Consider the following 22,149-nt stretch of genomic DNA (forward strand, 5'->3'; position numbering starts at 1 on the left):
AGCATGGGAAATCCAAATTAATCTGTGACTTTCAGGACCCTTTTCAAGTCTGGTGCTGGATCATTTTCATTGGAAATTACGTATTTGCACTCTTGAAAGGAGAAGGTCATACAGCTTAGTTTGAATTCTTGCCTTGGAGCTGGTTACTCACTTGATTTATTTTTTTCTTTCTTTTTTTTTTTTTGGTCCAGAAATGGGAAACACATTAGAGATTAGTTAAATAGGGCAGAGGCTAAAGGAAAGTAAAGTGTTAGGATTCCTGGATCATTCTTCGTCCAGAGACTGGCGAGGTCACACAGTATACCTAATAAAAATGTCATTAGGCCAGCCTGTCCGTGGGTATATTCAGCATAACTCAATTGGGTCCTTTGTGTTCCAGCACTGGAATGCTGGGTTACAACCCAGCGAAGGTTGCAAACAGATTTGAGCAAACACAGATAATGATGCAACATTTCTGCCCAGCAGGAAAAGAGCGGCCGCCCAGTGAACACTGCAGTCTTTGTTATTTATTTTGTGAATGTGTGAAAATGTGAATCTGTCTTCATTGTTAAATACTGATATGTAGAGAGGTACTATGTAGCTCTTCGGTTGGTCGCATAGCCCTAGAAAAATAATTTATCTGCTCACTAGCTGTTTCTGCCAGAAGTGTGGAAATATTTGCAGAGAATTCATAGTACTGTATAATCTTCAATAGGACTTTGAAAATTAATGATACTGCAGGATACTGAGCGCTCCTGGAGCAGTTCCTCCCGCAGGTGATTAGTATCTCGAAAATGTAAATGAACTTGAAAAATTCTCATTTCAAGAAGAATCAAAAATGTCTTGGTGAACCAACAGTGAGCTGTTTCCTGGTTCATAGTCGCTGTTCCTTCAAATCCAGTCCCACACTCTTTTGTTAGCAATGAACCGATGGGCAGCGTGGAGCACACTGTAGCACATCATTTTTCTTTTCCCAAGTCCTTTAAAATTCTCCACGATGACAGTGGACAGATTCTTTTTTTATTATTATTGGCATTAATCAGCTCAGCCTTACACAGAGACAAGTGCTTGCCTTAGCTCTGATTCAGCACCCAAGACTGGTTTGTTGAATCCCCAAGCGTATCGCCACGGATAATGTGACACCTTCAGACGTGGGTAATACTCCATAGTTGGAGGTAGCTATATTAATGCCAGCAGCTGCAGCAAGAACGTTAGCAAAGTAATGTGCTACAGCCCTCAGAGGTCCAGGTCCAGCCCAGTGACCTGTGGCAATGGCGCAGCGAGCCGCGGTGTCGAAGAGCCCCTCGCCGTTGCGCTCCTCCAAACTTACGCGGTAACTCCTTCCGACTCACTCGTACTCTGGCCCCGAGTTAAGGAACGATACCACACCTGGGAAGGCAGGACTCCTCAAAGTCCTTTATGCCACATACATTTTATAGATGAAGCATTAACTGCTTTCAGCCTCATGCATGTCACTAATAAACGGATGTGTAAACAGGGAAAGGAGAGGGAAGAAAGAAGGAAACTACCCTTTTAAATAAAAGACGAAAATGTGGTAAATATGGTAAGTATTACGCCGAGGTCTTTGCAAAGGCTTTCCCTACAATTTCTCTAATCAATCTGAAATCTGAATTCAGAACTTTGTGTGGATGGTGCGTGCGTATGTGTGTTCCCGTATGCCATCAATTCCAGCCATATTCTTCTTGTGATCGAGCCTTCTGCTACACACTTTCAAATCTGCAGGCTTGCCCTTAAATCAAACTGACTTTTCAGAAAATGTAATTTATTTTAATGACTAATTTCAAATCATTGGCTTCTAATTCTTGATTCTCAAATATATATGACTTCCTCTTGCTCTCTGCAGTTTTCCATTTCATAAAATGAGTCATGTTTAATAACCTATATGATTAAAAATGAAACAACATGGAAAGGAATGAGATGGCAGAAAAATCATTATCTGACCAAATGACTGTTATTTTGAGGGAAATCTCCAGGAAGGATGATAAAGTGAGACTGTCTAACCTAGAAATTGTAAATAACTGTTACGTTTTTATTTTTCAAGGGATCACCAGTCTGCTTGCCAATGGAGTTTACAGTGCTGCATATCCTTTGCATGATGTAAGTAATCTTGCAATATGTTTTACATGTCTACTATCTGACACCAAGAAATCCTTAAGGTGTTACTTTTAATAGCATCACCCCAAACATGGCTGTTTCGGATCCTGACTTCCTGCTCACTTGTAGCACGACTGCAGTAACTTCTGCAGGTTGTTTCCATCACTCTGGTTGCTTTTAATGAATTCCCCACTTCTGTTCTACCTTTTATCATAAGTGACATTTGAACGTAACGTTAGAAGAGTTGTTTCGGTGGCTTAGCAAGCAAAATGATTCTGTTATTTTCTGAGCTTCTGCTTCCGAGATCCCTGGCGCCAGTGCTAGGAAACATATTAACATACCAAGTGGTTAGTTCCCTCATCCACATCTCCCTGGCATCCCCCGTGCAAGTACAGAGATGTAAGTAGCTGTGTGTCTATGCGATTGGCTGCCACTGGAGAAAAAAACCACAAGGAAGAATTTGAAGTGGCATATTCCATGGGACTGGATGTGACTGCAGATCGTGTTACTGGTGAAATCTGCCTTTGAGCAGTTCAGTAAGATGTCAAGATCAAGTAAGATTCAGTAAGATGTCAAGAGTGTGTTCAACTATAGCGTTCATCAAGAGGATTGGAGAGAGGCAGGGAGTTTTGGCGGCACTCATACCTGAGCTGGGGATCCCCATCCTGCCGGAGGTGCACAGCAGTTGGATGCTGATGGCATTTTTACTTAGAGGTTCAAGGTACAATGAGAACTGACAAACATGCACTCTTAGCTAGACCCTTACAGAAAGGCTTGACAGATGTCAAGGGGACATGGCAGTTGTGCTGCTCATGACGTGCTGGCCCTGTGAGCATACATGGGCTGTCGAGCCTGGTGCCGGTTTTCCAGCATGGCATGTGGAGATGAAGTGTGTCTTCCCAGTTTTCTGCTCCCCTCACTCGCACTGGTTTTACATGGGACCGCGAGCATATTATCTCGGTGTAACTGAGACCAGAACAGCCTCTTTATCTGCCTGATGTTTATCATAAATGTCAGGCACCCTTAAACTACAGCAATATCACTTAGAAATCCAGAAAGGTTAAATAAACTTCTCTGCACGTACTTGTCTCACGTCTTCAGACAGCTACTGATAGTCTTGTATGTAAGTTATTTATTGTCTTAGTTTACTCCTTTATCCGTATTTAAAAATAGTTCCAAATTAAAACCTCAAATCTAATCAGCCTTGAGTGTTTGGAGAGCCTGGAGAGGGATCAGCTCTCTCATCTGGTCTCTTCTCTTTCAAGTGGACTGAGCTGAACCCCAAATACCATGGCAATACCGCATCCTTTCCCTTGACATTTTTAGGCCACCTTTATCACTTATTCATTCCTTTTCCCCCAGTGACAGACATTATTACTCTTTCTTAATGTTCCTGACAACAGAAGACAAAGTGTGCTATGACAAATGAACTCCTAAAATACAGCATTATTTTACAGATTGCTTTTTCTGGTTTTGATGCATTAAGTGAGTGGGATACATGGGTATGCAAGATGCATAGCAGGTCTGGCTGCAACTTGCTGAATGACTCAGATTTTCTTTTTTTTTTTTTTTAAAGGGTGACTATGAAGGTGAAAACATTGAACCAAATGACAGAAAAGTAAGTTGATAGAAAGGGGGTTTAACATATTCGCCAGAGTCCCAGCCTGAAGAGTCACCTGTTTGAATTTGAACATTTGCCAAGAGTTCACAGAAAATACTGCAAAAAAGGCACTAAATGCCAAGCAGCAGAAGTCCAGAAGTACTTTCCAGTGTTTAAATTTGCCCAAATGTGGAATGAAGTATGGATATGTATAGATTACCAAGCTTGATAATGATACGTTTCTTGCCATGTTGTTAAGAGTGTAGTCAGCATTCACAATTCTGAAGTTCAGGTGGTGTAATTTCAGGCCAGCTCTGATGCGAATATGCTCAGTCATATTCCGGTACCTGTATCTGACATAAATCCTGCTTCGCTTGGCGGCGAGCTCCGGTCTCAGTGCTGCAACCTCTGCTGAATTAATGTGCTGCTATCTGGATCAGAGGATTGAGGATGAGAATCGGTGGGGGAGGAGGGAGGCAGTTGAAAACATAAACATAAAAGTTATTGTGAAAGATAAAGGCTGAATATTTATCAGAAATGAGACATTCTCAGCAAAGCTTTAAGGTGCGCTCTTCAGCCAGCGACTGCCCTGTGGATGTACACCGATGCATTGCACTACTTTTCACGTAAGTCTGTGGTTTAGATTGTGTTTTTATTGCCTGTATACGGAAATGCATTTGTTCATTGTAGTAAAGCGAGTAGGAATTAGTCTGAGGAAACACTTTTCATAAGAAAAAGCAAATTTTTCACCCTTTGCAGAAATGCTGATTTCTTAAATTCAGAGCACAATTACTGCAAACTCTCAATCGCACTCCCCTACAGAAGATAGGCTTCTTTTCCACATATCAGACAAAACCTGAAGTACAGAGGTTACGACCAGCTCTCTCAGGAGAAGCTACTAAATTTGGGTGCCATATATGTCGGTCGTTCAGACTTGAAACTATGCCTTTCCAATTTGTTTCATAGTCACATCTCTAGAGAAATCCTCTGGACCAGCGTGGGCTCAGGTCATAGGAAAAGCAGATCTAAAGCCTTCCAAGTTGGTCATATAAAAATAGGTACCCAAAATTAAAGGTCTGCTGGGCCTTAAGGTGCAAATGGCTCATCAAAAGACAGCGGCTGTTATTTCTCCCTCTCTATTGACTTGTGGTAAAAACACCATGTACCTGTCATTTCATTATTAAGCAACACATTGTTCAACCAAAAATAGGATGAAAGTCCATGCTTTCTCACAGCGTCTGGATTATCATCTTTATTACTAACTTTTCAAACCTCACAAATTCACTCATTTCACAAGTTCACTGTGTGTTTGGAAATGTTTACCTTGGCTTTTGACTTCTAGTTCCCTCAAATTATCTTTTGGTGTGTTTTGGCATGTATCTTCTGGTTTCTTGAAGCTTTCTTACATCTAATCCAGTGCTAGGCCAGGCTTGTGCTTTTTTTAACAACAAAATTAAAGATTTGAGGCATAGAAATGAAGTAAATATTTAGGGCTAGTGTGCTGATCTCCTCTAATCATGACTTTGAAGCTGTGCTTTGAATATCAGGCTGATAAATGTCAAGATAAATGAGATAATTAATTTGTACTTTAACCACAAATTTGGTTTGAAGTGCTGTACAAAACTGAAACATGGCACTGATGCAAAGTCTCCTTAGCTTAGTATTTTCCTGATATGCCTGACCAGCTTAGATCACAGAAAAGGAATCTAATTTCCAGCACAAATTTAGCTTGTAAAAATGAAACAAAAAATAATAAAAGGAAGGGTCTTAGTGCACGTGGATGTTGAGGTGTCCCCGAGTCATTAATTGTTTCCCAGACATAGGCAGCTGGCCTTAAACTTTTGGAAATGTGATTGAAAGAAACCTATAGCACAATAAAAATAAAATTTGCAAGAACGTTGCTGTTAAATAAAGGCCTGACTTTAGGTTTCAGTTTCTTGCTATTGTAAAGAAACTAGTAAAGATTAATGATTTTGGGTTGCAGAGGGGAAAATCCACAGTCCACTTACATGTTTTGACGTCATATTTCTGTAAAACTAAAGAAGCTGTATTTTTTGAATGGCTTGAACCATTTGCATGAGAAGTACAGCAGTTCAGCTGGGAAAGTTTGTGTTAGTAATTTGGCAAGAGAATTGCAAAACTGCTCTAGAAACAGCGTTCGCTGCATGACTTCTCTGTGATAAAATGCGCGAAGGAGGAGCGGGTACGGGCAGCGGCGGGACTGCCAGTCTGCCCTTCCTTGCTTGGCTGCATTTCACTGGAGAAATGTAGAAGGCCAACATCTGTCAAGTTTCTCATGATAAAAGAGCCCACGGATTTAAGCAATAACATCCTGTTTGGTCTGTTCTTCTATGAACAAGATTAATAACGTTGCCCCGGCTGTAATAACTGGTTTTGGTCTCGGCTCCCCGTTGCAGTTTCTTCCGCAGCTGAGCCGGCTGTGCAGCCCTCACCCACCGATGCAGGTTTGCGCAGCCAAGATCTGAAATTTTCTGCCTTTTTTACCCGATGTTCGATGAAAAGAAATACCTCGGCAATAATCAGCTCATGCTCTTACATTTGAGGGAAAAGGAAAACGATGATGATGTTGCCAGATGGGTTAATGAAAGCAGAAGTGACCATTAAGGCATCTCCTTGAAATACCAGCAGTTGGTCCAGGAATATCCTGCTGCCCAGTTCACGTCACGGGGTTGAAGCGGGGAGAGAAGCAGTAAAGGGAGACCCGACTTCACAAGCAGTTGTAAAGCTTCTCCCGCCCTTGTCCCACAGAGGAGGTGACGGCTGGGTGGCCAGTGGGCACACCTCGTCTTCTCCAGTATGTTTTGTACACACACCGATTTCTTGTTCACTCTCTTAGCTGAACTGAATGAAGAAAAAAATCAGATCTAACAAGCGCTATTTATATATTTATATATTTTACAAAGTAAAGGGTAAGTTGAATGTCTCAGAGGAACCTATTCTTGTGAGGGATTCAATTTTATAAATCACTAATGGGGATCATTGTTTTCCTTGGCCTGTATCCTAACCAAAAGGATGAGAGGAAATCATCGTGTTCTTTTAGTTTAAAGCTGAAAAACTCCTAAACGCAGCCTTTGAGGCACCTCTGCACAGCACCTCGTGATGGATGCTGGGTATTGTAGTTAGTATAGTGGAAACAAACCAGTTTGGTTTTTTTCTGTCTTGTAACTCAAAGCATATTCCTCTTTCACGTCCATTCTGCTAGATACCTACAGATCACAAAATCAGGACTGCTCTCCCTGTCCCCGCTATAGTTAGCCATCAGTCCAGTTGCTGAAAAGCCTTTTAATGTACTAGAATTCATCGCTATATTACAACATGCCAAATCATCAGCTTTGTTTTTAATACTTAATGCAGACTGGGTGCATTGGCAGATTATGGGTTGAAACCACAAAGCGGTGAGACCGGATCCACAGCATGAGCTCTGCAGTTTGCTGGGACCGAAGGAGAAAACACTCATGTACGCGGTGCTTTAGCTTTCGCCTTGCCTTTCTGTTTTACAGCTCCTGTGTGAGGAGTGGGCAAGCTATGGAGTCTTTTACAAATATCAGCCAATTGACCTGGTGAGGTGAGAGTTCAGCCCTGAACGTCGTGTTTCCATGGGGCAGCGCTGAAGCTGCGCACGGTGATGCTCGTGCTGGTGTCCCTGCGCGGATGCTGCCCTCGGTGCCACCCTGGGGGACTCCGTAGAATGGGAAGTTCACTGGGGAAAAGGAGGGTTTGTGTGAGTTTAGAAACATGCTGATGTATCCCGCCTAGTGTGAAAGCTTGCAGGGAACACATTTTTAATGAATTTTGTTTGCTCGTGGTGAGAGCTGAGACTCTTCGGAGAAAATAGGTGGTTTTTTAAGAGGTTTCTCTCATAGGAGATCCAAACATACCAATTTACACAGCAGAAACACGGAGGGGGGAGGCGCAGAATCGTTGGTTGGACTGACTTGCTTTCACGGTGCCTGTATCTCTGTGTTAACTCCAAGCATCATGAGAAAGAGAGTCCTCTGAGAAGGAAAAAATTCCCACAGGTCATCAGATCTTACTTTCTCCATGCTCAATCCAGCTGTGATTTGTAATTTTAGCCATGTTATATTTTAAGAAATAGGAAACATTTTTCTCTCTCATCTCATTTTATTTTAATGTATTTCAGAAAATACTTTGGAGAGAAGATTGGACTATATTTTGCCTGGCTGGGAGTTTATACACAAATGCTTATTCCAGCTTCAATTGTAGGGATTATCGTTTTCCTATATGGCTGTGCAACTGTGGATGAGAATATCCCAAGGTAAAATAAATAAATAAATAGATTCTATTGTTGGAGGCCACTAGAAACTCAACATAAAACATCACCTTTCTCTGGAAGAGTTTTGCTACTAATATCCAGGACGAGCACAGCTGAAACTGTGCCTCGCGGTTTCTAGGACTTGCCTTGTGCCACCCGCAGCCCAACGCCCCGATCTGTGTTTGCTGGCCATGCCTTCCCAAGGTCTGCCTGCCAACTGGGGCTTGCCGGAGTGCGGCGTGCTCCCCCCGCCCTCCCTCCTCACATCCCGCACGCTTCGTCTTCTGGAAGCTGTGCTTAAAATGAGGACACACCTGCATGGATGGGGGAGCTTGCAGTCCCTCCGATTTCTGCTTCCAGTAAGTGATGGAGCGCTACCAAGGGCTGAGAGTGGGCAGCAGAACTGCAGCACATTTTTAAATCGTTAGCATTTATTGATGTACTAAAAATACTTCTTGGCGGGTTACTCAGGTGGTTTTGGTTTTTTTTCTAACTCAGATCATTATGTTAAAACAAACCAACAAAATACTAATGATAGGGTTTAGTGCTTTCCATCATAAAATGCTCAGAAAGTCATTCTGTGGCACAAAGAAGAATCAAGAATACACATGCCTAAAATAAGCAATTGTGGTCAGATTAACAAACCTTGACGTCCTACTATTTTTTATTTTTTTTAGTAGGTTTTGTATTATAATACTTTTAAAGCCCTATGATTTTGCATTATTTTCCCTACTTCATCATCAGCTGTAGATGAAAATTACATCGTTTGTACAAGCATGAGCACTGAGTAACAAAGCAGATAATGGATATCGAAAAATAGATTTTTTTGTTGTTGTTGTTGTTCATTAAGATTGCTTTGTACTGCTTCCAACAGTTGAAGAAAGTCAAAGGGAGGGTCACTGTTGCTATTTCACAGATGGAGTGCAGAGAAGTTAAATTGGTTGAACTCCAGTCTCTTGATACTCAGCGCTTCCCTTGTACTTTATCTACTGCTGTAGTATTTCAAAACAGGAATGATTTTTAATTTTTTTTTTTTTACTGTAAGAGCCTATAGTAAAAACCATAGAGCCTTATGCCTCTCATAATACTCTCTCTTATACCCTGGAGTAGAAGTAGGGCTGGGGATGGAGGGAGACAGCAGCCTTGCGTGAGGATTTCAGCCCTGGCAGCGGTGCAGGTTACGGACAGAGCTGGGACGCACTGTGAGGCTGGTATCTGATGGCCCTACAGACCAGAAACACATGCTCTGCAGAGGAGAAAAGATCATCAGAGCATGGAAGATGAAGCCGTACTGACCATGCTTTTTCCATCTCTTGTTGCTTCGTTGCAGTATGGAAATGTGTGACCAGAGAAACAATATCACCATGTGTCCCTTATGTGACAGAACATGCAGTTACTGGAAGATGAGCTCTGCTTGTGCGACTGCTCGTGCAAGTCATCTGTTTGATAACCCTGCAACTGTCTTCTTCTCAGTCTTCATGGCTCTCTGGGGTAAGAAGATACAAGTCTTCATGTTAAGTTTTTAATTATTTAAAATACAACAGGAAGAAACAGAAGAGATAAAGCAGTATATTTATACTTAGGCAGTTAATTATATAAAGAACTTCTCTCTTTTTCTTTCTTTTTTTTTCTTTCCCATGAAACTGTCACCCCCCAAATTTATATTCTGGACTGAAGGCTAAAATTCAAAAAGTTGTTCAAGATGAATATCAAATGAAATTGTTAAGCATCTGTCATAAAACTGCTGCGTGGTATGTCAAAATTTCATTAACGGGATTGCATAGCTTGCCAAAAGAAAAAAAAAATCTATTTGCAGAGCCAGCTTCCACTTTAGAACATTACAGAAGAAACATATTAATGTACTCTGGGGTTGAGGGGAGGGCTCCACAGGGAAGTGTAATGGCCTTTAGTGTCTCAGGACAAAGCAAGATTGATTCTTGAGTGTGCTTTGAGATGCAATTAAGTTTATCAGCAAGCAGACATCATGCATGTAGACCATGAAGCGGGTGCAGTGGCATTATAGGTATTTTTTCTGATGCTGACTGCTCCTGTACTTTGAGCACATCACTTAACCTTTCTTGGCATGTCTGGAGACCTTGGTTAAAAATATTAACTCTCTCATGGAATCTTTGAGAGTGACTTCAGGAATGGTTACCAAGGGCTTTTCTCCTCCCTGCTGGAGGAGGGATGGGGACGTCCTTGCTTGGCCACCCCAGCACCAGTCATGGGCACTGGAGGAGAAGAACACCCCGACGTCCTCGCTGCGGGCCAAGAGGGCCTGTCAAGATAAAAGGGAACTGATGGGCTCCAAAACCCGTGTTTGTACCTAGGAGCCCTATCCAGAGAGGCTACAGAGAACAGGGAAATTCTCTGTTATTCCCCTCAGCTTTGAAGTTTGATAGCCACACTCCCAGTGTCAGCGAAAGCAGCACAGGATAATGTTTGCCCCTCCTGTATGCCTTGTTGCAAGTTAGCAAATAGCCTGGTTTGGCTTATATTTAATCTTAAAAAACATAGCCCAAGTTTTCATTTGTGGTAGTGTGTAGGGGACCGTTTTCACATTAACATTCACATGAACTGGTTTTAGTACAATTCAATGTAGAGCAGCGTCTTTTTGACCAGGGTCTCCATTTTAGATAACGATGCTTTAGAAGCAATGCTAAGAGCTCATTACCAAGTACTGTCGGGAAACGGACAAGGATGGTCCTGCAGACGGATTTTGGGAACAGTGGGGAGTCGGGAGCGCTGCCGGTTCAGAGGGAAAGCTGGGAAGTGGCCAGGGCGGGGGGAAGTTGAACCCCACCAGCTTTGCAGCAGAGGGGCGGGATCACTGTCTTACAGATCATCTTGCCGTGTAGCATATAGGGAGAAATGTGATATACCCCAAAGCAGGATGCGGTGCCAGAGACTTTAAATAGCCTGATTCTCTCACATGGAGAGTCAAGTATCGGTTTCGGTCTCCCTCGTTTATCGTTATTGTGACCCCCACGCAGATCTTGGCACATGATACTCTGTTGTCCAAAAAGTAATGCTTTTTGCCTCCCTTTTCCGTAGCAAACAACTATGGGTCCCTCCATGCAATTTTTATACTCTTGGGCAAAGTAAGGCAGACTGTCAGAAGCCAGTTTGTGTGCTCTCTACAAAATCAGTCTGAGATAGTTTTGGAGTGGGATGTGAAATTCCTCAAGTTCTTCACAGTCAACATAAAATTTTATTGTGGTACAATAGTGTGTAAAATAAGTTGTTTCAAAAAGGTCTTTTTGAATTGAGGAAATCAGAACTTTTTCCATACAGCTTTGAATTTGTGTTATTGCAAATTTAATCTCTAAAGGATTTGTCAAAATGATTTTTTTAAACACATAAAATGAGCACTTTATTGTGAGTGTAATGGGAAGTTTTCTTAGCTTCATGGACAGTTGAGTTGAGGCAGAGGAGACCCAAGTAACCTGCTCAGGGCATCCTCAGCATAGCAAGAAAATTACCCCAAGTTCAGGGGTATTATTGTGAGCGACCATTTGGCGAGGATTTCTTTGTATGGAGGTGGTATTGTAACACCCTGGAGAACTCTACTCACATGAGCGTTAAAACAGTTATAGCACCGAAATGAGCTCCGATCAGAAGTTCAGCATTAAACATGGACTGTGGCCCAGTGCTGTTTGGTATTAAATGGCATTAAAAATGTCAGAGAATCCAGATAAGATCATCTGGACAATAACCTTTTGGGAATTTTTAAGCTCCACTTATGCTTATGGGCCCACATGAAATATGAAAATGCAGGTACGCTTGGCAAAGCAGCCCTCCATCACTACCTGGCACGTTCATCGAGGGCTTTTGCAATGAGCTGGCTGTGTTTCAGACGCAGTCTTTTCATTTTGCATTGCTGTAAGTCAGTGCCACTGACAGATTTCTACTAGCACTAAGAAACCACGTCTGGTTCATTTTCCGTATTTCTCGCCGCACGTGGAAGCTGCAGACCCCAGCATGAGAACTGCCGGTGGTGGGGAGAGGGGAGGCAATTCCGGGTCCGTGACACAGACCCTCTTAAGATACAGCTATGGCCACCCCGATTTACAGGAAGCCTATGGCTTGTAAAGAGGCTCAGTTGTAAGTTTTGCACGTGAGAGTTTCGCTTGGAAGGCGAATGAATGTTGTGGCCCCAGCCTGGTTCCAGTCATGAGGGTGTCCTTTCCGCTGTATTCAACTTTCTTACCCTCTCCCTGCCTCCAGTTTTTCCTGGATACGAATGTTTCTGAGCACATCTGTTAATACTCACTGCGGGGAAACTCCCCTGGGAACACCATTTCTTGGTAGACTTGCCTCTTTCATAATCACTTATTTATTATACAGCACTGGTGTATTCCCAGCATCTAAATATGTCCTCTGAGAACTTGCTTGGTCTCAGAGGCAGACAGACCGATATAGACCAGGATCATTAGCTGGGACTAAAGAATTGCTTTAATGAGGCTTCTTTTCTGTAAGTCTTCTCCATCAAAAAGAAAATAGCAGTGTTTCTAATAATAAAAGCCCTTAAAGGCTTCCTCTTTCACAGCCTGCCCACCTGCAGCTTTCACACTGGCATGAGTATTTGGGTTTAGGTGTGGTGACTAGAGCTAACCACGCTATTACAACCACTGGACGGTTGTAAATATGACAATATGAAAATGCTTTATCTTGATATCTTTGAGGGAATAACTATCCCATTAGTACAAGGCTAGTTAAATCATTCACGTTTTGTATGTATAGATAAAACAGGTTTTTTGGACTTATGGATGGAATTGCATGCAGATGAAGACCAACAATATCATTAGTCACACACACAAATGTATACGTAAGTTTGGGTGTCTGACTTTCTTGTACCCCTTATAAAATTGTAGGCATCTTTCTACATGAAGCTGTGGATGTAATAAATGCCCTTTCTTTTAGCTTGCCTAGTGAAAAGGGTTGGTTCCTAGCACTGTAAACCAGTATTTCCCAGATAGACATTACTGTGGAATAAAATAGTAACAAAAATGAAGTTAATCCAGCCTGGTATATGATATGATCTTGTACCTGCTGAGACCTTTTGGAGGTGAGAACCTGTAGACGTACAGCAGACGACGTGGAGCGTGGCCAGCGTGCCTCCCAAGACAAATCCCAGAGGCTGATTTTTTTTTTTTTTTTTTTTTTTTTGGTAAAATGTCGAAATAATTGTTAAACTGTTGTTTCAGCTGCCACCTTTATGGAACACTGGAAGAGAAAACAGATGCGTCTCAACTACAGGTGGGACCTGACTGGGTTTGAAGAGGAGGAGGTTTGTGCCTTCAGTTCTGACTCTTTGACTTCCACTGTGGTGTTACCAATAGCTCCTTGCCCCGAGCCGATAGACGTTGCCTCATGGGGAACCGCTCTTGGGGCGGTTTTGTCATTTAGACGAAAGGAAAATCTCTGTACATGAACTATTTGAGGTTTTTATAGCAAGAGTATGACTAGTATGTCTTGTTACCATAGAAATGTAATCGTATAGCCGCAAAATCTGATGTTTTTTTGTAAGTGTGCAGTCAGGTCACACCTAGCAGCAAAGGCGTGGAATATACAGCTCAGACCTTACTCCTGGGCTGATGTCAGGGTGCTAACAACTAAGGACCTCATTCGTCTCATGCCGCTGTAAATCAGAAATAAATGTATTGAAGTTGATAAAGTTATAGCTCTGTAAAAAAGCACTGAAAAATTCCTATTAACTTTAACGATGCAGGATCAAGCCCTGACTTGGAAAATACTTCAGAAAATATTGCCAGACATGTGGGCTTGGGGCACTGGCAGGGACGCAGTGGGGAGGTGGTTTTATTTTTTCATTTGCTAAAAGAAAAATAATATCCCTAGCCAGGTTTATACTAAATGTGCTAAATAGCATGAAGGGGAAAAGGGCTAAATCTGTATGAAAAAGAGGTCTTAAAAATCAATGAAGTTTTCAAAGGAAAGGAGAGAAAATCTTCAGCCAGCTAAGAAGCTGTATCCCACCTCTTTTTTTTAATTTTGCCACTTTACCAGAAAGGAAAACACCTTCCTAGACCGTAACGCGGTCCCAGCCCCAGCAGCCTTGCCCTGGACTGCACCGCGGTTCAGAGGCGGAGGAGGCGCGCGGGTCCCTTCCATTTTCCCATTGCGTGTGACGAGCCGTGCTGCGAAAACCCTGCTGCGAGATCTGGGCCAGGACCCACCGGCTGCACAGGCGTTTGCCGCTTTCTTTGCTGTCCGACTGGCCTTTTTTTTTTTTTTTTTTAAACTATTGTTATTATTAAAAGAACGATGACTGCCCTTGCCATATCACTAGATGTTCTAAATAGACACACAACAAATATTGCTCGCATGAAACAAAGACCTCACTGGCCCTGGGTTTAACACTGTGCAGCTTGATGAGCCTGGCACAGTTATTGTTCTCCTCGCCCCCAAAATCTTTCTGTTTGAATTATCTTCTCTTAATACGTTTATCTCCTCCATAATATATTTAGGCGCGCTACGGCAGCAGCCTTTATGCTGTGCGCTTTGCTAGATCATACCTGTTTTACCGGGAAAGAATATAGGGATTTATTTCCTGGATCCTATACTGCTTTTTTATTTTTGGTAACTTGTTGTTAGCATACACGACAGTAGAAAGGATTAACTGTATCTTTCCGATGTCTATCCCCTTCATGTCTGAGTTCAGAGCTCTACACAACTAAGACAGCAGCTGTTAACACAGTATAGTTTGTTCTTTGTTTTGTACAGTCAACTCTAGACAATACGGTCATGAGTTTAGCAAAGAATTTAAGCCCCTCCTGTTTCTCATTTGGGTGAAACTTAAGCTAGTATCGTGCTGAAGAGTCATGGTTTCCAGTGATATACTAAAACCCAAAGTGTCTCATCTTGTCGTGTTTTTAGGGGCACCTAGTTCATACAATACTTACAGTAATGTTAATAAATGTTGTAGTACATGAGTAGACTGATTTTTCTCTGATAGGGTCAGCCATCTACCGTACCTATGTCCGTTTCATGTAATTTTTAAAAGATAAATCCAATATGATCTGCAACAGTTCAGTAATCAAAGTTTTATTTTTTGTTTTTTGTTTGTTTGTTTTTTTTTCTTGTTTTTGTGTTTTTTTCTGGTTTCCTGAAGGAGGCAGTCAAGGTTTGGAAAACGTTTTTGTTTTTTTTTTTAATTGCTCCTACCTTTCTTATTACATGCCTACTGATGAATGCCATCTTTTGATCTCCACCTCTTCTTTTTCGAGCATCAGATTTTCTTTAGCTCTCCCACTGATTGCTTTGCCTTTACTCCCTCTCGCTCTCCACTCGTTCAGACTTTTTTCAACTCCATTCTGTTTCCCATCCGATGCATAACTGTGAATTCTGAATCTTTTGTGAACGCGTAATTATCATGAACTCTGAACCTGTGAATCTTTTGGCTGTCTCTTACTTCTGAGTGTTTCCTACACCCTCTCCTTCAATGCACATGGAATCAGTGGATGCTGTCCAAGACAGGATTAGGGGGAGACCCCAACTGACAATTTTCTGGGATCCCAAAGCCAAGTATTTTGCATCCTGACAGCAGATAACTGTTTCCTCGTGAGCTGCGGATTGCTGAAATGACAATTTCAGTTAATGACATACAAAATCTTATATTTATCAAAAACATAGGTAATTAAAATCCAACCATAATGTCACATGCTATGAACCATGCTGTCTGCAGGTTGTGCTGTATACTCTTATGTATTAAATCTAATCCACATAGCATTGCATGTGGCTGGCTGATAGTGAGCGCAGATCTTTCTGGAGCTGCTGCTGTAGAACTGTGAGTGATACGAGATTTAACATTTTTTTAAATTCCAGTTGACTATCAATTGACATAAATGACATACCAGGTGAATTAGAATTCAGTTAGAAAACTCAGAAATTATCAGGAAATCAACCTGCAAACAGTTCATATGTAGCTGATAGAGAAAATAAATAATTTGTCTTTTTATTAAATATGACTTATTTCACAGGATCATCCAAGAGCAGAATATGAAGCTAAAGTTTTAGAAAAATCACTGAGGAAAGAACACAAACATAAAGAGGTACGGTAAAAATATTCATGTTTCACTTATGAAAAAATTTGAAAAAGAAGGTTGTTATAGCAGGCACGAACCCAAGACTAACAAATAGGTAAAAAATAGTCACTGCACATTTTGTTTACATTCCAAATGTCTTCGGTCCTAGCATGCATGGATACTCAGCATATGCAAGTGCACAAGACCTGATTAAGTCTAGATATGTCTTTAATAATTAGATACAGGAGTGTGGCTTAGGGAAGCTAATTGAGCCAGATTGAAGGGGTGCTCCTGCTAGGCTAACGAATCAAGTTGGAGAAAACTGTAACAAAAATCTTCTGTGCCAGTAGTACAAGTACTGTACTACTGTGCCACTAGCTCAAGTACCTAGAGCCTCTCAGGAGAGGTCCTCTGTCTTGTTAGACCTTTTTTGTAAATATTGCTAGAGCATGAACGAAGAATACTAACACCAATTTCCTTGCCGAATTCCAACTTTGATAACTTTCTGCCTTTTAAAAACGTTAACTCCCATTTTATTCCACTGAATAAGGTAGCGCTCACTTTTGCTTTTAACTTGCTCCTCACGTCGCCATGAAAAAGGTGCTGTCAGTCATCTCCGGGGCGCGCGCATCTCGCCAACGGACGGTGCAGTGCCTACGAGCAGCTTCCCTGCCCCTTCACTGAAGGCTCTGATTCCTTTCCGATTACTGTCTGTCAGCAGCACACCGCTTGGAAAAAGCTCCTTTTCTCCCCCACATACTGGTTTGCACCCTACCAGAGGTTATTCCTCCTTCACTGCACAAACCCAGCCACATGTATTGACCACATTTTTAAGCAGAGAAGTAAATGCTCGGGCATAAACAAAATCTGCTGGCTGAAATTCCTCATTTATATCTGTTGCCAGTGGCACAGTAGCGTGGAACCATGCCCTAAACTGTAGTTTTATAAAAACCCTGTGAAAATACAACTGCAATAACCACATTAACATTAAATATGCTTTGAGAGACAGCATACATAGATTGGACTGGCGTGAAATTGAATGTGTCCAATTTTGTCATGCGCTTATACTTGGGTACCGTTGGGTCCCTCTTAAAAGATGCTACAAAGCTGATGGTGGTACGTTCCCGTTAATCTACAGGATGCAGTGTGTAAGCGGTTCAGCGTCATGTGCAATACCTTACTTGCAGCACTGCTTTGAAATCTAAAAAGAATTTGGGTTGCTGCCCTCTTATTGGCTGGATAAGCAATGTTGGAATACAGACTTCATTGCGTTCCGCAAAAAACCTGCGACTCACTGTACTTTTGGGTGTATTAGGAATTCAGATCTTAAATGTGGAAGACTAGGGTCATTGGAAAATTAATGAATGGTGGCCTCCAAATATCAGAGTATGAAAGCTGAGCAATTAAGAGAAGGTTTTTTTGGATTGTTTTTTTTAACCAGACTATTTATAACTTTTTGGGCTGTGTTCAATTTGGATGTTACTAATTTGGGAAACGTGAGAAAAGGAGTTTTTTCTGAAAGACTCAGTAATTATCTTTCACTGGGATCTAGAGTATTAAAGTTCAAATTCAACAGTTGTAAGACAACTTGGAAATCTTCTTAAAGAAAAACTATCTAAAGCTAAACCTGAAATTTGTCATATTTTTTCAAGAGAAGTCCAATTAAAATTAAAGGAAAAACTTTTTGAACATTCTTTATACACCATAAAGGAAGAAGAAGGGCACAATCCTAAATTAAAAAGGGAAAATCCTTTGCAGCATTGCTTGATCTACCCCAGGATCTGGGGCAAGAGTTTGTCTTTTGTTGTTATTTTCTATTAACCTCAAGCTAAAACACAAAGCCTTAAGCAAACTAGTAGAGCATTCATTTGTGGCTAAACTGCTATGTACACTGGGTCAGTAGAGAGTATATAGATCACTTTAGCAGCGCTTTGTAATGCTACATTGCCCGATCCTTTTTTTCTTTCCTTTGACTGCCATCAGAAGCATCGGTATTTTCCAGAAGAGACAGCAAACAAATGGAGACAAAGAGTTAAGACAGTCATGGCTGGGGTGAAATTGGTTCTTTTTATTCAAACTTATGAAGAAACTCAAATTATGAGTAATTATGGAAGACACAAATCAATTTGTTTTTGGCTGTTGAACCTTTGTTTAATATTCACATTCAGTTCTGGGTTTCTTCCCCCTCCTCCCCTTGTTTCTTCAGCACTCTTTGGGACACTGTTTCTATGCGTTGGGAATGGCACTGCATGGCTAATCTTAGATTTACCACCTTGGACTGACGTTACGTTTTGTGGTGGAGCATGGGCCATGTGCTGAGAGTGGCTTGCACTTCCCTGAGACAACGTGCATGTAATAAAAATAGAATTTGAGTAATATCTTTACGTTCATTATAACGTCTGCATAATCTTCCATAACGTTCCTTTTGTTGTTTATTTTCTGGTGTTTAGAAACAATTCCTGGCATCACAGTTTATGAACGACTCTGGATGAGCAAAACTGTTCTAAATAAAATTTTCATAGCCAAATTCAGGCAGTGGCTGGTTGACTGGATTTAGGGTATCCTATAAAGAGTTATTTTATGTGGGCATCTTAACTCCTATTGGCGTGGTCCATTGAATACCACACGGATAGTCAGGTAGTTAAAAATCACTCATACTGAAGGAATTTCAAATCTTACCACGCACCAAAACGAGATATTCCCTGTCAACTGTGTGTTCACCTCAACTCAGTAGCATACTTAATCTGTATTTCAGTGGAACCAGTTGTGCAACTGCAAAACTGCAAATATTAAGTGGGGAGGCAGAGGGGGAAGAAGGAGAATTTTTCTAGGGAAAGCAAAAGAAAATATTTAACAGTAAGAGAGATCTTACTTCATGGTTTATGACAGCCTATTTGCATGTTTCCTTGAAAAAGTATACAGAAAAATCTGGTTTATTTATACTCGCAGTGAGCAGGCGCTTGAAAAATTTGAACCTAGATACGGCGTAAACAATTTGCCTGTGTGGAATTGTAACTGTAAACACTGTGTCTTTGCATCTTCTAACTGGTTGTGTATTTGCTAGCCTTTTTTTCCCCTCTGTTTTTGTCACGTGCAAAATCACATGCTCCGTCTTTATTAAATGTAACCTTTTTTCCCCCCAAACTTTAGACAGATAAAGAAAAGCTGACATGGAAGGATCGTTTTCCAGCCTATTTAACCAATTTTGTTGGCATTATCTTCATGGTAAGCATCACTCAGCAAAACATGAAATTTATGTTACCGAGTCATTGTATAGAACAGAAGTGATGGAAATGTTAGTAAAACCATGACAGACTTTATCAGATTGATGTGGCTCTCAATGGCTTTTCCCCAGTAAGAAATCAAGCGTTTTATTGTTTTATTATCTAAAATCTTTTCATGAGCTTGAATTCCTACTTTGCCATCTCTTTCCAGTAAAGAAATAAGAATATCTAAACAGGATAGGGGAAAAATGAGGGCACGGAAATGGAAATTACCACCACGATTGAGGGGATGAAACTTAAAAAGAAAGTAGCCAGGAAGTAGCGACTGGCCTCATTTTTATACCAAACATTTTTGAAAGAAAAGATGTGGCCAATTACAATCCTGATTGCAAGGATTTTTAATAAATCCATCAAATTTGGAGTTATACCATACAATCATATAAAGGAGAATTGCAAACAGAACATTTAATTCAAGAAAAAGGTAAAATGATGATGAGAACAGCCTTTTTCCATTAAAACAATTTTTGAAGGAAATAATAATTCAAGACATGGAACAGATTGGCAGATGGATAAAAAAGTTTAAGCCCTTTCCAAAGGTCGAATATGCCAGACTAACTCAGTTCATTTGGTTTTTTGCGATAGAGATTCTGGTTTGGGGTTGTTTTCTTTAATATTTGTGTTTCCGAGAATGGCAATGCAGTAAACCTAATCTTCTCAGCTGAAGAATTGTTACCTTATAAAAAACACATTCTAAAATTATTCTATTTAAGCAATGAAAAATTGAGTAAGCTTTTGTGCACCTTTATGTAGCCAGGAAGTGCATTGATTTAATCAGATTTAATTTCAGTTTGGGATTACGACAGCATAGCGAGCCTGAGTAGGGTATTTGAAGGCTTGTGTGCGCACTTAAGTCGAAAAACTCCTCTCTGCTTCAACCCTGACTTTCTTTTATAATAAAGCAAATACTGTGTATGTATACTGTTTCTGCTAGGGCTGAAAGGAAGCCCACTAATACTTTTAATACAAGCAAGTAGTTTACATTTAGGTGCCTTAAAAAAAAAAACTTTCGGAGTGATTATGGCATCAATTTTTGCATGTGATGGTCCAATTACTAGCAAAAGAGGGTCTTTTCCCACAGTTCATCAAAATGATTGGGAGCCTTAATGCAGAATTGGATGGGCTTGGGATGTGGCCCAGAGATCCCATTTTTAAGGTCATCCCTAAGTCTCAAGCAAAGTATTTATAGTGAAATCTTTCATAAGAGGCTGTGCTATTCTTACTCGCAGGTTGGGCTGACGTTCGCTATAGTGTTTGGAGTCATCATATACAGGATCTCGACTGCAGCGGCGCTGGCCATCAGCTCAACTCCCTCAGGCCGGTCAAGTGTCAGGGTCACTGTCACTGCCACCGCAGTCATTATCAATTTGGTTGTCATCATCATCCTAGATGAAGTATATGGCTGCATCGCAAGGTGGCTAACTCAGATCGGTAGGTTTAAATCCTCAAGTGATATTTGCTAGAGCGATTTTAAATGAGAGGACCCAAATGACTGGCTTTTATGATTACCTTCAAAGTGGTGAGAAAACCCAGGAAATTCAAATATGTGGCTAAAATTCTAACCAGCTACTTACAAATATCAAAGTGCACGTGGATTTGGCTTTATTTTTAAAGTTTTTCTTTCAGCAGTGGTAGTGCTGAACTAATCCAGTTATGGGTGACAGAGCTACAGCAGAAATTTCTAAACCTAATCTGGAGCCTCAATCTTCTATATCGCACAATTACTGTTTTCATTTTCTGCCATCTTTTAATTGACATAAGACATGTCAAGAAATGCAAAATAGTTGAGTGAAAAAAACCACAGTAGAAAAATTTTTTTTTAATAATTTCTGAAAAGCATCAGTGACAAAAGGTCCAGAAATCTTTTTAGATAAGTTCTTATCCATCTGCAAATGATTGTTATGGAGATCAGGCAGATGTGGAATGAAATTGAAATTACTGTTGTAACACATCTGAACAGTGGGACCCTCAGCAGATTGACCACTGACCTCAGTGAGGCCATATTGCTTTAATATATATAAATATATTGCTATAAATATATACCTCTTTGTTTAAAAGATGGCTGATGTTTTCCAAAGTCCACATTTATAAGATCTTGAAATGTTCCAGGTACAACAATTCCTTAATGTTTCTTATCCATCTTCTTACCCACATTGGTTCCAGAGGTGCCAAAAACTGACAAGAATTTCGAGGAGCGGCTGATTTTTAAGGCTTTCCTGCTAAAATTTGTCAATGCCTACACACCTATTTTCTACGTTGCTTTCTTCAAAGGCCGGTGAGTAGTGCAAAAGGCTGTTCAGCATTTCAGCTTGTTGCTTACGAGACAACTGTAGCTGAGCTAAGACCATAGTTGGATGATGAAGTAAATCTGATTTAAAAACTCCTCAGTACTGACCCAAAAACTGTTCAGCCTCATGGGATAAAGCAGGGACCTGGTGCTCTGCTGCTTCAAATTAGTAAAAGCCATTTTGTTAAGATAACTTTGTACGTTCAGATACAATCCCCCATCAGGCTATTTATTGTTGTCTGTTTACCACTCTTAACTTTATGTCCTAGCAAGTATCATGTCTCTTCTTGCAACCAACATGAAAGCACAAGGCTAAAATAAATACTGTGTGTGGCACATTCCAGCTAATGCAACAGAAATGAGGATTACCTTAGAGGATTTCTGCCAAGATGTGCCTATAATATTGTAGGACACAAGACTTGCAGTTTTACTCAGTTGTTTACTCAGCAAACAGGACTTACTCTTTAAAACAAAACCCAAGATAATTATTCTCATTCACTTTTTCAGGACTAAACATTAGGTGGTCCTACTCAAAGGCATCGAGTTTG

The 22,149-nt window shown here is 40.8% G+C and overlaps 1 protein-coding gene across 5 annotated transcripts in view; it reads left to right on the forward strand.

Moving 5' to 3' along the window:
- ANO1 (anoctamin 1) overlaps window positions 1-22,149 on the forward strand; it is a gene marked incomplete at both ends in the record, with an annotated part of 45,476 nt that overhangs the window by 13,553 nt on the left and 9,774 nt on the right. The window contains 12 exons of one of the 5 annotated variants that reach the window (XM_082000792.1): window positions 1,478-1,543; window positions 2,042-2,097; window positions 3,671-3,712; window positions 7,216-7,280; window positions 7,857-7,991; window positions 9,319-9,479; window positions 13,196-13,317; window positions 15,989-16,060; window positions 18,017-18,094; window positions 19,184-19,258; window positions 20,544-20,745; window positions 21,478-21,589. In XM_082000792.1, the coding sequence (XP_081856918.1) occupies window positions 1,478-1,543; window positions 2,042-2,097; window positions 3,671-3,712; window positions 7,216-7,280; window positions 7,857-7,991; window positions 9,319-9,479; window positions 13,196-13,317; window positions 15,989-16,060; window positions 18,017-18,094; window positions 19,184-19,258; window positions 20,544-20,745; window positions 21,478-21,589 (1,186 nt within the window). The remainder of the gene's footprint in view (window positions 1-1,477; window positions 1,544-2,041; window positions 2,098-3,670; window positions 3,713-7,215; window positions 7,281-7,856; window positions 7,992-9,318; window positions 9,480-13,195; window positions 13,318-15,988; window positions 16,061-18,016; window positions 18,095-19,183; window positions 19,259-20,543; window positions 20,746-21,477; window positions 21,590-22,149) is intronic. The other 4 variants (XM_082000793.1, XM_082000794.1, XM_082000795.1 and 1 more) reach the window with 4 other exon arrangements.

The sequence above is a fragment of the Phaethon aethereus genome (assembly GCF_964289735.1).
Source record: "Phaethon aethereus genome assembly, chromosome: 5".
Lineage (NCBI taxonomy): Eukaryota > Metazoa > Chordata > Aves > Phaethontiformes > Phaethontidae > Phaethon > Phaethon aethereus.